The sequence below is a fragment of the Calonectris borealis genome, chromosome 5, assembly GCF_964195595.1.
Source record: "Calonectris borealis chromosome 5, bCalBor7.hap1.2, whole genome shotgun sequence".
Classification (NCBI taxonomy): domain Eukaryota; kingdom Metazoa; phylum Chordata; class Aves; order Procellariiformes; family Procellariidae; genus Calonectris; species Calonectris borealis.
Genome location: NC_134316.1, coordinates 8,724,216 through 8,739,521, shown reverse-complemented (window position 1 = coordinate 8,739,521; position 15,306 = coordinate 8,724,216). Strand labels below are relative to the sequence as shown.

Sequence of the window (15,306 nt, the reverse complement as noted above, 5' to 3'; positions counted from 1 at the left end):
TGCTTTGTTCAGAGCAGAGCAAGTCAATAGCAGAGCTAGAATACAACATAGTCAAAGTAGAGGGAATTTGAGGATCACAACCTTCTTTTCATTTCCTCTAACTTTTCAGGCAAGACTAGTGGCATATTCTTCTCATCTTCATTCTTAAATGATTGAAGGGTGTCCAAGTGAGAATCAAAACAATCCATCAAGCCCTGGGGAGAAAAAGACATAGTAAGCCATTCATTTTAATTCTAGAGTATTTCACCTGGGAATCTGCAAGTCACCTGCCATTAGAGTGACAGCTATTAAAAACAAGTCAGCACAAGACAATCTTCCAGTGTCTTTACTCATTAAAGTGCAATGAAAGTATTTATCTCATCACCTTCCAAAGTGCATATTTAGTGCAGTACTACTTACCACTGTGCATCTAGTTAAATATAAGGAACATGAATCTACACTACCCATGCTATCAGTTTTTTCCTCACTTTCACTATCATCTTTAGGACAAAAAAGTGGCATTGTAACAGTTTCAGGATATTAAGTTGTTCTTTGCTATGTGTTAGCAAAGATTGACAGCAAAACCCGTTCAATAAACCTATCATGTCACACTTGCTTAATACTTTATTTGAATGCCCAATAAATTTCCATCTAATACCATTAGATACATATCGCATTAATCCTCTGATGGCCAGTATCACGTACTTGGGGAATATTTTATGGGCATGTGTCTCAGTACCAAATTCTCAACGTAAAAATAAAACATAAAATGCATTGCACAGATGATAAAATATTCATAAATGGCATACAAAGAAATATGCTAAAAGTTCATTTCTATGTAATAAAACCTGCCACAAAGCATGTTAATGGAAATGGCTAAATCCTGGGGCAGCTCTCAACACCCAAAATAGCGCACAGTTTTTCAGCACTTGATTTTGCAACCTTAATACTATTCCAGTCAGGCAATTATGAGCATTGGTGGGTAATTTCCTAGATCTTAAGAGAAAGTAAAATTTCCATCTTAAGGCACCACTTTGGCAACAAGATTCGTACATGAGACTTACTAGAAGGATTGACTAGAGGAAGGAAGGGAAAAAAAAATTCTCAACAGAATGTCGTCCCATCAGAAAAAGTGGATTTGATAGAAATTAAGTATCTTGGGTTTCTTCTTCTTAAGGAACTTGATTTTATTTACTTGTTCAATGGGAAAAAAGAAACCCCTAAACCAACAACATCTCTCTCTCTGTCTCATTCTTAGAAATGCTTTAACTACTTAGGCTGAACAACAAAAATCATAGATCAAATGGCTAAATTCTGGCAAAGCTGTTATCCGTTAAAAAGCCATCTCTCATATCAGGAACTGACTAGCAACCGTACAAAAAAGTGGTGTTATCAAGCCAGTCACAAAAACCTCTATTTCCCATTCTTTCAAATTCTCTCTACGGACGTGTCACAAAAACGTCCAACTTCCCTCTTGTTCATTAAAAAAACAAGTACAGCATTATAATGATCAACCAGGCATCAATGCATCTACTCTTTTTAAAGTTTTCAAACTCAAGAGGACTTTTAAACTATTATCAGTGCAAAAATTTCAAGATCAGAATAAATAACTTGCATGGTACCGAGGTACCAAAATACTTCTGATTGCTTTGAATCGAATTACAGAGTGATTCAGCAAATACTTAACTTTAAACACACAAACTGCATGAACTCACTGGAATGTAACCCTGAGCCCAAGTGCTTTTCTGAATAGGTATGCATTAAGCATAGATTTAAAGATAAGGATGCAATTACCCTGTGTTATTACTTAACAAACAAACAAGTTGCAGGAACCACATAAAAAAGAATACCATAATTTATTCAGATAGTACTCAAATTTAATCTCACCCCAGTGAAGTCAGAAACCTTCCTTATAGACCCATGCAGTTATTTAATTAAATATTTGTTCGTTGTTCAAAGGTATGTTCAGAAGAGCTTTTCATCTTCAGAAGATAAACATATCCACATCACTTGCCAAAATGTCAAGTAGCAATTCCATAACAAGTGCTTTGCTAGGTCAGACTGAAGCAGAATGTTCCTTTGTGATCAGCATACCTTAAATATTACAATTATTTCTCTGAAGACAAACATTGCTTTAAACGGGTCCTGCAAATCAGGCAAATCTTCTGCCTGCAGATGTTCTACCTCCTGAAGCCAGGCCTCAATGCTATCCAGAGGGGAGGGCAACATCTGGTCCAGCTTCACTTTCCATTTGTTAATCTTAAAAAGGAAAACAAGTGATTAAATTTCTCACTACTATTTTCTTCCCCATCCCCAAGATACTGACACATGCTTTGTAAGCTGATGCTCTAGACATTCCCCCAAAAAAACCACCTGTCACCATTCAGAAAAGGAGGTTCCAGTGAAGTCAGCTGCAAATCAGAGAGACCCAGATTTGCTCCCCAGCCTGTAATCTCTGTAACACTACAGAGAATTTGGCAGTTACTATCCTTGGTTGGTTACCATCTCAAGGCCCAACAACAGGGAAATTTATAGTAAATCAGTTGCAAAATAGAGGGGAAACAGGGATGCTCTGGACAGGTTTCTATCATGGGGCTGACAGGGGAACATCTCTTCCATAAAGAGGAATTACCAGCAAGGCCCAACACATCCCACTTGCGACAAAGGGAGACAACACAGCCAACCTCACTGCAAAGCACTGACCAACCAGATCTCGCTATATCACTATCCGTGCCATGGGAAAGAATATATTAACACACTTTTCCCAGCTGCATCATTATCTGAGCCATAATTATGTCCCAAAAGAACCTTTTAAGCATAAATAGGCCAAAAACTTTGATCAGATGAGTGCTCAAAGATAATCAGACGCAGGCCATTTTTCACAGACGTCTCACAGTCCTGAGGCTCAGGAGGCAGAAGGGTAATACACAGTCACCTTCTGCCTCCTCTTGGGCACTGTACACCACTCAGTTTGTGTGGACTTCAGGTTCAGGATCAATACCTCTTATCAATCCAAATAAAGTATCACCTCCCCACTTTTCCCTGTGCGAGTTCCTGGGGTAGACTTAGGCTTCTTCACCAAACACGCTCACGCTGGTAACAAAGTGAGCTAGAAATGCCTCTGACCTGAGAGATCAGTTTATCCCACTCTTCTCTCATCTGCTGCTGGCCTTTGCTCAGCTCAGCTTCACTTCTCTTTGATGACAACACAGGCAGAAAGGGGTTTTTTTCTTGGTTAAATGCTTCCATAAATGACATCATTTCCTAGGGATAAAAAGGAAGAGTAATTCATAGAAGACAACTTCAGATGGAAGCTCATGGAGCCAAGTACTGCCTTTGAATACATTGGTATGACTTCCATTAACTTCAAAGGGTCTGATGCACAGAAAGGCAAGATAGCAGGAAAGAAGCATACTTGTCTCCAGGCAGTATTTTGGTCTGAAATTATAGGTGCCATTCACTAGCAAAATCTGTATTTAATATAATGTCAGTGCAGTCAGGACGTGGTTCTCCCCTCCCACCAAGAGAAAGGGAAAATTCCTCCCCTCACAGTCCCCCATGGGCCATTTTATTACAAACTCTGGCTACAATATAAACGAAAGGAAATTTTACTTCAGACACAATCTATAGCCAACATTTCAACTACTCCTCTACAACATTAGTTGGGTAAAACCTACTGTTGTTGTTATCACAGAAATGGCGAAGGTGACCCTGTAAAGGGCCTATGTGCTTGAATCTTATCCAAGTCTTCAACTATGTCAATTAATTAAAAGACACTACTTTACTCTCTCCAAAAAACCTTGCTCTGCTCAGAAACCAAGCAGCGTATATCTGTTTCCTAACAGAAAGAATTTCATCCTATCCTTCCTTCAATCATTTGAGGGCATTTACCAGATTCATTGTCAGATTTCCAACTCTTGTTTAAAAGTTTATTTAACACTTCAGTTTAGGCAATGAAGATGAAAAGCTATGTTTCCGGGAATATTTTTAGTATTTCTTTTTGCAAAAGCAGTTAAATATGAAATGCAACTTACTTTGTATTTCTGGTAATATGTTTCATTCTCTGTGTCGATCAGCAACTTTGCTAACTTTTTCTCCTGTGCAGCCAACCAGCTCACAGCCTCTCTTACTTTTTCCTGGTAATTAGAGCAGAAAATTTCATTTTTCCATTTTGCAAGCCTTGTTTTTAATTTACATTGTGCCATAAAACAACACACATTGAGCACATGATAAACCCCATTCAAAGTATGGAAAAAAAACCAAATAATAATTCCTGCGGACTCTAATGAGTTTTGGGTCAGGCGCTATTATAGAACAAGGCCAAAGTTTTAAACCTGGCACCTGGATATATGAAGGCATCTTAAAAGAAGAGCCTGATTGTAGATCCTATTGAAAGGAGATTATCAGTATGGAGATATGTGACTAACCAATTAATACATAAACTCTCATAGGAAAATATAGAGAACAGAAAAATTGGTTTTCCAACCAGTATGATCCATGAGTGACAAATTCTATTTGTCATGTGAGCTATTAAATTTAAAGCTGGGTTGTTCTGCAAATCTGTCTGCCTCTACCCCAATATTTACATACAGACTTCAGAGCACACATGAAGACAACTAGGATTGAAAATGTCCTCTGTGATAATTAAATGAAAAAAAAACAAGACAACATGCACAGCAATTCCACCTGTATCATTAAAAATCTATCATATTGAGTCTTGACTACCACACAGGAGCATCAGAAGGTTCGAGCCAATTCAGCTCTGTCAGTAGCTGAATCAGAGGATCTACTATCTAACTGTTACTGAGTCAGGTTATAAACTGGGCAAAGAAAGTAGTGATATTCTTGGCATCCATGATGCACATTCATTTAAAAATGCCTCAATGATAAACCACATGACATACCTGCATGTCTTCTTCAGACTCACACAAATTCCTGGAGTATTGCAAAAACTGAGCCACATAAGTCATGATTGATTTTTCATCCGGATTCATAATGTCAACATCTACAAGAGCCAATACACCATTTACATAATTATGCAGCCTTCTAGGCTTGATCACATAATTACACGCTATACTGCAGTTATTAAAACACATTACCATAAACATGTTTACTTTGCAGCAGCTCAGTTAACATACCATTGACAGAAATTAATATGTAATGAACATTTTTTCCTTGGGAATATTTTAATACAACATGATTAACTGATGAAAAAGTTTCTCCCATGAACGGGAAAGTTTCATATCCTTTCTTCTGCATATTGTTCCTGCATTTGCTGCCAACTCAAAAATGCAACAAATCCTAACTACAGTCAGTGTTATAAAATAAAGAACCTCAGGTTTGAGCATTACAGTAAAGATCAATGTTCTAATTCAAACTTAAGCACAGTCTTACTTTTTTCTGTATTACAAGTCAACACATATAGGATTATATTAATCTCACTCTCTGATAACAAAGATAAAAAAGAAGCAGATCATTTACCTTCAGGTTCAAGAAGCCGTGGAATATTCAACTCCAGTTCTGCAATTCTGAAAGCCTCTTTCAGGTTTTCTTTATTGCTTCTAGCTTTTGCCTTCTCCAAATCAACTAGCCCTGGTCGTAAGGTTTGGATGATGGCTAAAAAAGGCAGTCCGCTTCGCCAGCTTGACTTGAAATCAGTCACATTGATAGAGCCGTGCCTATCCCAAAAATTATTAGAAACAAAATGTTATAGCCTGTTTCCTCAGATGTCCTAAGTACAAATTTAGAAATAGAATATAAATTCAGTAAAATGGAGTATGAACCAAATCCAAGGAGTTATAGAGAACCTCACCACTGAACTTCTGCAGAAGTCAGGTCAGACAACAATATAGCCAGTGCTACCAATCACTACAATTATATATTTTTATATTGTTTTTGCAAAATGACTCATTGTTTTATCTTATGTTACATTCTGAAGATAAAGCCTTGCTGATTCAATATTCTTTCTGAACATCACCTTTGTGCTCAATATCTATGCATTCTATGAGATGGAAAAACAACAAGCAAAGCACTGAAGAACATGTAGGTATTTGTCTGTAAGGGCACCGAGTATTGGAATCACCTCTGGCATTCTAGAAAATCCAGACCTTAAAAGTGATCTATTACTGCAAGAAAATATTTCTTTTTCTCTTATTAGCTTAGTGTCTTTAAAACATCTTCTATTAAGCGGTGCCTGTACAGTGCTCTGAGGTACCCAGCTCTGCAAGCCACAGGGAATTCTGGGACAACTTTCCAGAAACAGCCCATATATTATGAATATGTTACAGCATGGAAAAGATGTGGGGTTTCAGGTGATCAAATTTAGTTACAAAACAATGGGCCAGGACTTACAAGATTTGTTCTTTTACCAAAAACTACAGGATTCACTGATAACAGAATCGTTCAACGTAATCACAGTTCAGAAAGAATGCTACAAAACAGAGAGCGATATTGCTGAAAAAGAAAAACAAGCAAAAGAAAGAGGAAGATTAAACGGGCAGAGAGCTGTTTTTTACATGCCAATCAATCTTGTCCTGATAAAACACAGCTAAAAGGGAAACTTCAGTGCCTGAAAACATTCTCCCAGCAGAAAGTGTCTGATGTGCTGATGAAGGCCTTTATCTCCTACTAACAACACGGAATACCAGTAGGATGTTATTAGAACATAAAGCAACCAAAGAGCTGGAGAGAAAGGGCTGACATTATTGTAAAACATATTTGAAATGTCTTGGAGTGAAGCAGTAGCCCTTGAAGAAAATGTAAAGCCTGCCCCTTGCAAGAAATACCTATATCTGCTCTAGATTGTGTGCTGTGAATACTCCCACTAAAATCAACAGAGCTACCTGTACATCAAGCGCAAGCAAACATCTTGTTAGAACTGAGGAGTAGGACCTCTAGGACTAGGGTCCTTCTCGGGGATCATGCAGTGTTTCGACAGAAAAACATGAGATGTGGGAATCCTAGAAATCCTACATTTTCCATTTAAAAAAAAAAAATTATTGAAACTTTGTTAATCGGTGCCAGCCATGAGGGTTAATCATGTAAACATTCCACTAGACTTATCACACAGAAGCCCCTAAAAGAGAAAAGCCAAACAACTCAATTTACATTGTGGTATTTTACTAGTAGGATTAGCTTCACGTTATTATATTTAAAGAGCTCATGTCAAAACATTTAGGGTCTGATTGATGCTAAAAGTAATGGTAATAACATCTGAAATCTAAAGGATTTTCTGCTAAGCCATGACTAAGTAATGTTAAAAAAAACAGGGGAAAATATCACCGCATTTAGAGGAAAGCAGTAAATACAACGTGTAACATACTATTTATAAGTCTTGAATGGAACTTACAATGAACACTGTTCTTTTGCCCACAACAAAAGAGCCTTTGTAGCAGAGATCTTCCACCGTTCCTTAATTTTAGCACTTTTTTTAGCTGATCGGCTTGCCTTTGGAGAGGAGTCAACAGCACTTGAACAATCAAGCGAAGGCTGATTGTAAGTACAAGCAAGTGTCCTGGCAAGTTCTTCAATCTATCAGAGAAGATGGGAGAGTTAATCAGGCTTCACTGAAAAATTACCAAGACATCAATGGCAGAAAACCACAGCAATCACAGCTGTAATAGTAGTTCCCTGTCCCAAAAGATCAGATCAGGTTTTTTTATCCATTCCACCTCTCTCCTGAGCCCCAGTGCCCCTATGTTAATTCACCGCTGGGCTAGAAGACAGTTTGGCTCCATCATCCTCTACAGTCCTACAACATGATTAAAGCAAGACCCTGTGCTTTCAAACCTCCCCATAACCTCATGCCACACAAGATGCACGCTCAGTATCTTGTGTAAGAAACATCACTATGACAGACTTCATGTTATTTCAGGCACCTGGTACTGAAAAAAAAATAGCAAGAATTACACACTGCAAGCACAGCCAACACCGAGAAGGGGGGCTGCCTCTGAGGGAGATGAACGTGAGCCACTTTGCACTATTTACTCTACTTGGAGCTTAATCATTACAGGCCTTAGACAGATAGGCAAAGTTTAGCCTATTTTTAACTGGTTACTTCAAAAAAATCTCAGTATCTTTCCTTTCTACCATTTGCACCTAGATACTGTTCATCAGGCTGTAATGCCGTCATTGCATTGGTGAAGCAGCTCAGAGACACAGGAAAGATGTACTGGTGTGTCTTCTTCCTGAGCCGTCTCTTCCAGATGTCAGAAAATAATCTCCTGCTTTGTACTAATTCATCTCATTTGGCAACTATGTAAGTCAACACATTTTTGGGCTTTTTCCCTGTTCTAAAAATCTCTTACAACGCTGAAATACTTACATGAAAATGAAATATAATTGTCCAAATTAGGCCAAGCACAATGGAAGGTTTTCCTTCAATAATGTCAGCAACATGAATATTTATGAGCTTGAGCTAGGGGAAAAAAAAAAGGATCATTGTTAACAAAGAAAATGTTCCACCAGCTAAACTGGCTTTGGTTGTGAATTTTGAAGTTAATACTCACTGATCTGCTCTTTAAAAATGTCAAAGCATTTTCTATGTTGCTTCTGCACTGAAAGGTGTTAAATCCTTTTTCCCGTGGCTGTGAAGCAAAAAGAACAGGTTATATCCTCAGTTGTAAAAATTAATTTTATTTTATATTTTGATAAGGTAAGTCCTGCAAGGATTCACAAATTACTATGGATCAACTTATTTCAGTGTGTTTCAGTGTCAGTGGTATAAGTTACTTGCAAATAGCTCTATGACTCCAGAGGGTTCATTCATATAGTTGCAGTTAAGCACATCCAGAAATCTTTGCTGGATTTGACGAAGGATTGAGGCGATATTTTTATTACTCTGTCTTACCAGATGTTGACCTGAAAGCACTTCCAACAGATCCAAAAGCAAATGTCCTTGCTGTATGTCTGTATACAGGTCTGAGATAACAGAAGGAGGTGTATGCTGCAAAATAAATTTCAATGCTTGTCACACCATCTTTTGTCATTTTGATTGCAACACACTACAGAACATCACAGATTACTCTGTTGTTAAAAAAATGTTTAGCATCCTTTATTTTTTCAATAAGCTGAAATATAAATCCTGCATCTAATCACCCATATCCTGATTCTTCTAACCCGTTACTATGTTTGTCTCTTATTCCCCCTTGCCCTGCCTCTGTGTTTTATAAGGGTTATGTTAGGCCTCATTTTCAAGTATTTATACTTCTCAAGGAGGTATGTGGCAAAAGACCCCAAAACTTTGAAAAAGGGAAAGTTAAGAGAAGCAGTTAATTCTTCTTTTGACTTCTTAATCAATGCACCCAAGTACAAATTTGACTATAGAGCTGAATAACTCACCCTTTTCACACACTTATGGACAACACAAACCTACCATGAGCTCAGCAGCTTCTGCTCAAGGAGTGACCAAAACGGGATTATTTTTGTACCTGAGCAAGTCAAAGCCCCAGCATATGCTGCCTGAGCTGCTCTGTGAAAGCTTAAAAAACACCTACACTACTATGTGGTTTGTCTTAACATTTAGTCTCTCAGGTCATCCCATTAAAGTCATGCTCTGGGATTGCAGAATAGATTAATACTTACCTAAACACAGTAAAATTAATCATAAATACAGAACCTCATAAAACCCTGAGATATGTGCCACAATGCAGCACAAGTGTATTTTACCACATCAGCAACAAAGATACTGTCATCTACAAACCGCCTCTTACAAACGTCCTTGGATGATCACTGATTCAATGCTGTTACACCTATTAAACAAATGCTTTCCAGGGCCTACTTTTTCCAGCCAGTACCTAAAAATCTTACATTAATTTTGTTTATTCCTAAAAATTTTAAGCTCCATACAGCACCTCTGAATCAAAAAGGCAAAAGGCCTATCTTTCCTAAAGAATCCCCTTCTTACCTTTGCCAATATTGAATTTATCCAGCTAGTGAAGGTCTTCTTCTGTGTAAACTCTCGCTGCACTGGGGAAAAAAACAGAAAAAAATGGTTAATGGAAAAAATTACCTGGTTTTTATTTCTCTTTCTCGAAAAGATACATGGCATCCATCTCAAACCTAAGGTGCATTCTTCCAGATATTAAGATACAATTTAATATTAGTTTTTCTCAACTCTTATTTTAGTGCTGACAGTTTCTTGCTTGCAGAGATGATACTGCAAGGACCTCCACAACCATAAAGCATACTTCTACTTGATGCAGCAAAGAGCAACTAATGAAGGTTTTCTCAAAAGCTCAGCAAATGCAAACAGCGGTGTGAACACATCATCCTATAGAGCAATACGTCTAGAATAACTCCATCCATTCCTAAATATTCCTTGAAAGACTCAGAGCAATCATCAGTACAAGATCCATCTTGAAATTCGTGAAAATCTGTGCGTGGGGCTGGGTGATGAGACCAGGATGGAGGCTGGGGTTAGGTGATAAATGCAAATCTGTAGGTGAAGCCATACAACGGGATGTCTAGGCTAACTGAAGGGCTGGGGAGAGTTATTAGGCTGTCACTGGGGAATATACCCTCTAATAGCATCCCTTTCAGTGCTGGGCCCTCCCTGGGGAATGCAGACCGTTGATCTGGCCAAACAGGGGCACACGGGGTCTTAAAATAGGAGGGAGGAAGAAAAAAGTGCTTGAACTCATGGCCAGGTAAAAAATGTTGAAATGGGACTCAAAGCGTGACCCAGTCACACGGAGATCCAGCTCTTCACCAGGTCCTGCAGGCTGGTAGGCAGTCATAAACTACCAGTGGTCATGAAGGGAGACAGGAAATTGTTTTAAGCCCATGTTTCAAAAATCAGAATATTTAAACCGTGTCTCACATCACAGTAGAGATCAAGAGAGGGGAAAGCCTTTCTCCATGGCTGGTGGGTAGCGGAAATGAAGAAAAGTCTAGTTGCCCCGAAAGGTGAAGCAGAGCGTGAGCGGCAGAGGCAGACCAGACCAGCTCCCCAGCCCCGTCCCTGCTCACGGCCCGTGGATGACGTGACTTCCCAGTCCACGCTCCCTCCCAAAAAAACCACCCCATTCCCAAGACACACCACCACCAAAACCATACATCCCTGCTGGACGCCTGTGTACAGGTCTGAGGTAACAGCAGGAGGAGTTGGCACCTGAGATTATGGCCTTTCAGGCCTCACCGCTGCGCAGGCGCTGCCACCAGTGGCCATCCCAACGGCTCGTGGGAGCAGGCGTGAACACAAACTCCTTCTTCCCTCTCTTTCCACATCAGTTTTGACTGCAAGCATTGCGGTTGGCTTCCCAAAAAACAGGCCAAAAAGCAGTACCCCCCCGCAAGGGGCCTGCCTGGAGCTGCAGAACGGCAGTCACCCCCTCCCTCTTCCCCATTAGAATAAAAGCCCAAAAGGCCGCCCTGGTTTTTTAGAGCCCAGACATTACAAATAGACTATTAACTGGGGGAGGGCAAGATTATACAGTTAGGAGAGTTGATGTTTTGGTCACCCAAACCACCATCTTTGGCCTGCGCCAGCCCCACGGCTGTCCCAGCCCTTCCCTCTGAGGGCTGAGGCAGATGCCAGCCCCTCTGTGCACGGCTACGGGCAGCCGCCCCAGGGGTCGGCCTGCAATGCTCCTGCCTCTCCTTCCAGCTTGCCTCTCATCCCAGGCAGTGGGAAGGCAAAGACTGAGAGGCAGGAGAGTTACAAAGCGGAGAGAAAGCGCGAGGCCCTCTCCCCGCTGCACCGAGGGGCAGGAGGGGCTGCTTTGAGCAGCCAGGAGCAGAGGATGGGGCTTTGGGCGCTGGGGTCATGGCGCCACAGAGGCTCGGAGCTCCTGCATAAAGGGACACAGATGGGATGGGATGATGGCCCACCACTCTGCCAGGAGGATAGGAGAGGACGGTGCATGTCCTGCACCATGGCCCCCATGCAGCTCCCTGAGGAGCGGTGGGTGGTAGGGCAGTGTGCATGGCCTAGGCCTGGGGGGGATGGTGGGCAAGGCAACTGTGGGGTACTCCCTGCCCACTTCCCAGCTGGGATAAATCCTCCCACCGCACGGGAGAGGCAGCAGGAGACTCTGACCAGGCCAAGAAGAAAGCTTGCAAGAAGAAAGAAATTTGGGAAATGGGGTGGGAGCGGATGATCTCTTCTGCCTCTGAAAGCATGCTCTTGCACAAAAGATTAATGTGAAGGCAAGTTTGACATCATAAGCCAAGTGCAAGACTACTCAGCAATAGATATGTATGTTTTTGTAGGCTGGGCAGGATGAAAGATACCAAAAATATCAAGCCCTCGGGGGGGAAAAAAATCCTGACTGCTCTGCCCATGAAAATGAAAATGGCACTCAGAGGAAAATGTCCCACACTTTATTACGCTCTGGTAATTTGGCAAACGCAAACCCCAGTGCTGGGTGGCTTTTCATCACCCAAGACGGCCTGAAGGGCTTGCTGCTCGAGAAGCAGAGCAAGCTGCTTAAGGATAATGCAGCCTCCTGCTCCTAACCCCACCATCCGACCCGCAGACCTCCGTCTGCTTCACCGGGCGGGTGAGCGGCAAGAAAAACATTCACGCATTACGTGTGTCGAGGGCTGTTTTGCATCCTGTAGCTAACACGTCTTTCAACAGTCCTCCTCTAATCTACAATACCATGATCCTGTCGGAGCATGAAACAGTCTATTTCCCCTGCTTGCTGGATTGTTTTATGCTTCTTTTTAAATATCACAGAGATCATGATGAATAGTAAGATAAGGGCAGTCTTAAAGACACGGACAAAAATGCAATCTCAAAATTCCGTTTTGTTTGGAAAACAGAAAATAAGTGCAAACGTGCCACACAGACCAACCAACGTGGCAACGCTCAGAAGGAGGACATAAATAGCATGAAGATATTGGCTTCATGTTAGCACAGGACCCAGCCACACCCTGTGGTTGAATACTCGTGTGGGAGCCGTTCCAATTACCTAACGAGCGATTATTGAGTAGCTGCGCTCAATTTTATCAGGCAGGCAAGGCTGGTATTGCTGGCACTTGAAAAGGGACGGAAAGCAAATATTAACTGCTCTGCCTGATGCCAGTGGCTCTTCCAGCTGTAGCTCTTTCCAAACACACACTACTGCTACTGATTTGGAGAACTTGCTTTTGGGGTTGGTTACAAAAAGATGCTTAGGATGAGGCCATGTGGCCTTATTTTAGTTGAATTTCTCCATATTAATGTGCAGAAGCATTACACAATGTGGGCCAGATACTGCAAGTGTTGATTCACGTGGGCAGCTGTCAGGCAAATGTCTCACCTGGCAAAAGTACAAGGTGGTTATTTCACTGCACACACCTAAGCACACCTTACACCCTCCCCAAGCTACAGCCGCCGGCTAGTGCAACCCACTGGGCTGCCTTCCAAGCAGCCGCAGCCTCAGCTGCAATGTGGCTTATTTTCCTACCCAAATAAATAATAATAACAAAAAAAATCTCATTGTGAATCAATAACAAAACTCCATGCCTGCCAATATCTCCCCAGACTGTAGTGCGCTTTCCATTCAGGCCACGCAACACACAGCTGAGTACAGATGTGCTTCTGGCACTATGGCAGGCAATCATATTTCAATTTTGAGGCCGAATGTGTTTTCCCTCCCAGCTCCCCCCCTACTCTACCGCTCAGAGGTGCTAATGATTTAATCAAGCTCTCAAATTCTTATCTCTACCACGTGGTTAATTAATACGGATTTTTATTTTTATGAGGATGAATGGATTCTTTGTTAGGCCTTTTTATAGGACTCTAAGTGACCTTGGTTTTCTCTTGCCCTAGTTTTCAAAATGTCGCTGACCCAGAATAAAAAAGCTATTAGAAAAAAACGATAATTTTCTTTACTTGGGGCCAAAACTCACCGAGCCAAAAAGTGGATCTGAGAGAACAAATCTGCTAATCTGAAAATTATCTATCACATTTCACCCTGTGTTTTAAAGCTAATCTTCAGAACAACTCTTTAGGGAGGGATAACACATAGAAGCAGCGTGTCACGTAGGCTAGCCGAAAATCAATACACGCTGCTGGACAATGACTGTTTTATCCAGTAATGAGCTATCAACAAGTGCTACAAACCAGACTAATCATTAAGGGCTGGAGCATGGGGACACGGCAGGGACCACGGCGGTGCTGAACTCTCCCAGGAGGAAGAGGAGGGGAGGGCTGGAGCGCCGCCAGCCATGGTTTTACTCTCAGCCTTCCTTTAACAGCGATACAGAAAAGCCAGACTTAAAATTAATCTCCTGTCTTTAGTTGCCTTTCGTGCCTCCCTTCCCAAGGTCGGACACGGCAGCTCACAGGAAAGCACTGTCTCCTCCCTCGGCAGGGAGTTGGGGGAAGCAAACCGCAGCAGAGCAGATGTACCCTGTCTGTCCACGCTCGTAAAACAACGTCACCAAACAGCAAAGAGGTTTTTTCCTATTGCGAGGACCGGTGCATCACTGCCAGTGAGCCATTTACAACTGTGTGGCGCTTTTCTTTAAAAAAAAAAAAATTTTTTTTTAATTATTTGAAATTAATGAGCGCAAGCCTGCCTGTTATCTTCCCATCTCTGTTTCGCCAGAAGGAATTACCTCTTGTGTATGATATTTTTATATCTTCCTTTCACCATTCAGGTCAGCTGAGGCTACGTCTACAGTAGCAAGCAATGCAGCTCAACTGGAACAGATCAGCAGATCAAAAAAGCTGGTGTTGAGGATGTAGGGTACCCACCACCTACATCCTGAACAGATGGTAGGGAAGAAAGGTTGTGTTGGACTAGCTCTAGCCTGAATGCCCACAGACAGCCATGGTACCTTCTTGGAGCATTTATTTCAGTTTCATTCAAAATAACCATTTTCACACTCCCTGACGGCTCAGCAAAATGAACCAAAGCATGGTCAGCAGAGATAACTGGGAGAGCTCCTTCCAGACAGCACTGCTGATACGAACTAAAACACCAAGCAGGTACATGCTGTAAATGATAGGAACTATCAGAACAACCATTAAGTACTTGCCAACCCAGGGAGAGGGTGGCAATTCACCCCTGAGCCCTTTATACAGTCCCCTCCCTTCCACCCAGTAGCAGAGTTTCATTTTCTGCAGACAGGAAAGCTGGGGAAAAGAGTTATTTCCAGCATTTATGTTCAGCAACATGGTGTAAGCAATTAAAAACAAACACAGTATTTTTTGTTAAGATTGAGAAGTTTATCCAAAGCCCAAATGAAAATATTTCTACAGGAATGGGTCTTTTCAAATCCAAATATCATGTAAGTATTAACTAATTAACTACTGTCACATCTGTGCAGCAAGTGGGAATTTTTCCTTTCTACACTATTCCCTTCAACCTCCCTTTCCTTTTGAAAGCAAATTAT

The 15,306-nt window shown here is 41.3% G+C and overlaps 1 protein-coding gene across 1 annotated transcript in view; it reads right to left on the bottom strand.

Annotated features, from left to right (window-relative positions):
* SYNE2 (spectrin repeat containing nuclear envelope protein 2) overlaps window positions 1-15,306 on the bottom strand; it is a 199,346-nt gene that overhangs the window by 160,791 nt on the left and 23,249 nt on the right. Inside the window, exons 3-13 of the mRNA XM_075150894.1 lie at window positions 9,884-9,945; window positions 8,828-8,923; window positions 8,487-8,564; window positions 8,303-8,395; window positions 7,328-7,509; window positions 5,461-5,657; window positions 4,884-4,984; window positions 4,014-4,115; window positions 3,106-3,243; window positions 2,074-2,238; window positions 82-194 (exon numbers count right to left, since the gene is read on the bottom strand). Of these exons, the coding sequence (XP_075006995.1) occupies window positions 82-194; window positions 2,074-2,238; window positions 3,106-3,243; window positions 4,014-4,115; window positions 4,884-4,984; window positions 5,461-5,657; window positions 7,328-7,509; window positions 8,303-8,395; window positions 8,487-8,564; window positions 8,828-8,923; window positions 9,884-9,945 (1,327 nt within the window). The remainder of the gene's footprint in view (window positions 1-81; window positions 195-2,073; window positions 2,239-3,105; window positions 3,244-4,013; window positions 4,116-4,883; window positions 4,985-5,460; window positions 5,658-7,327; window positions 7,510-8,302; window positions 8,396-8,486; window positions 8,565-8,827; window positions 8,924-9,883; window positions 9,946-15,306) is intronic.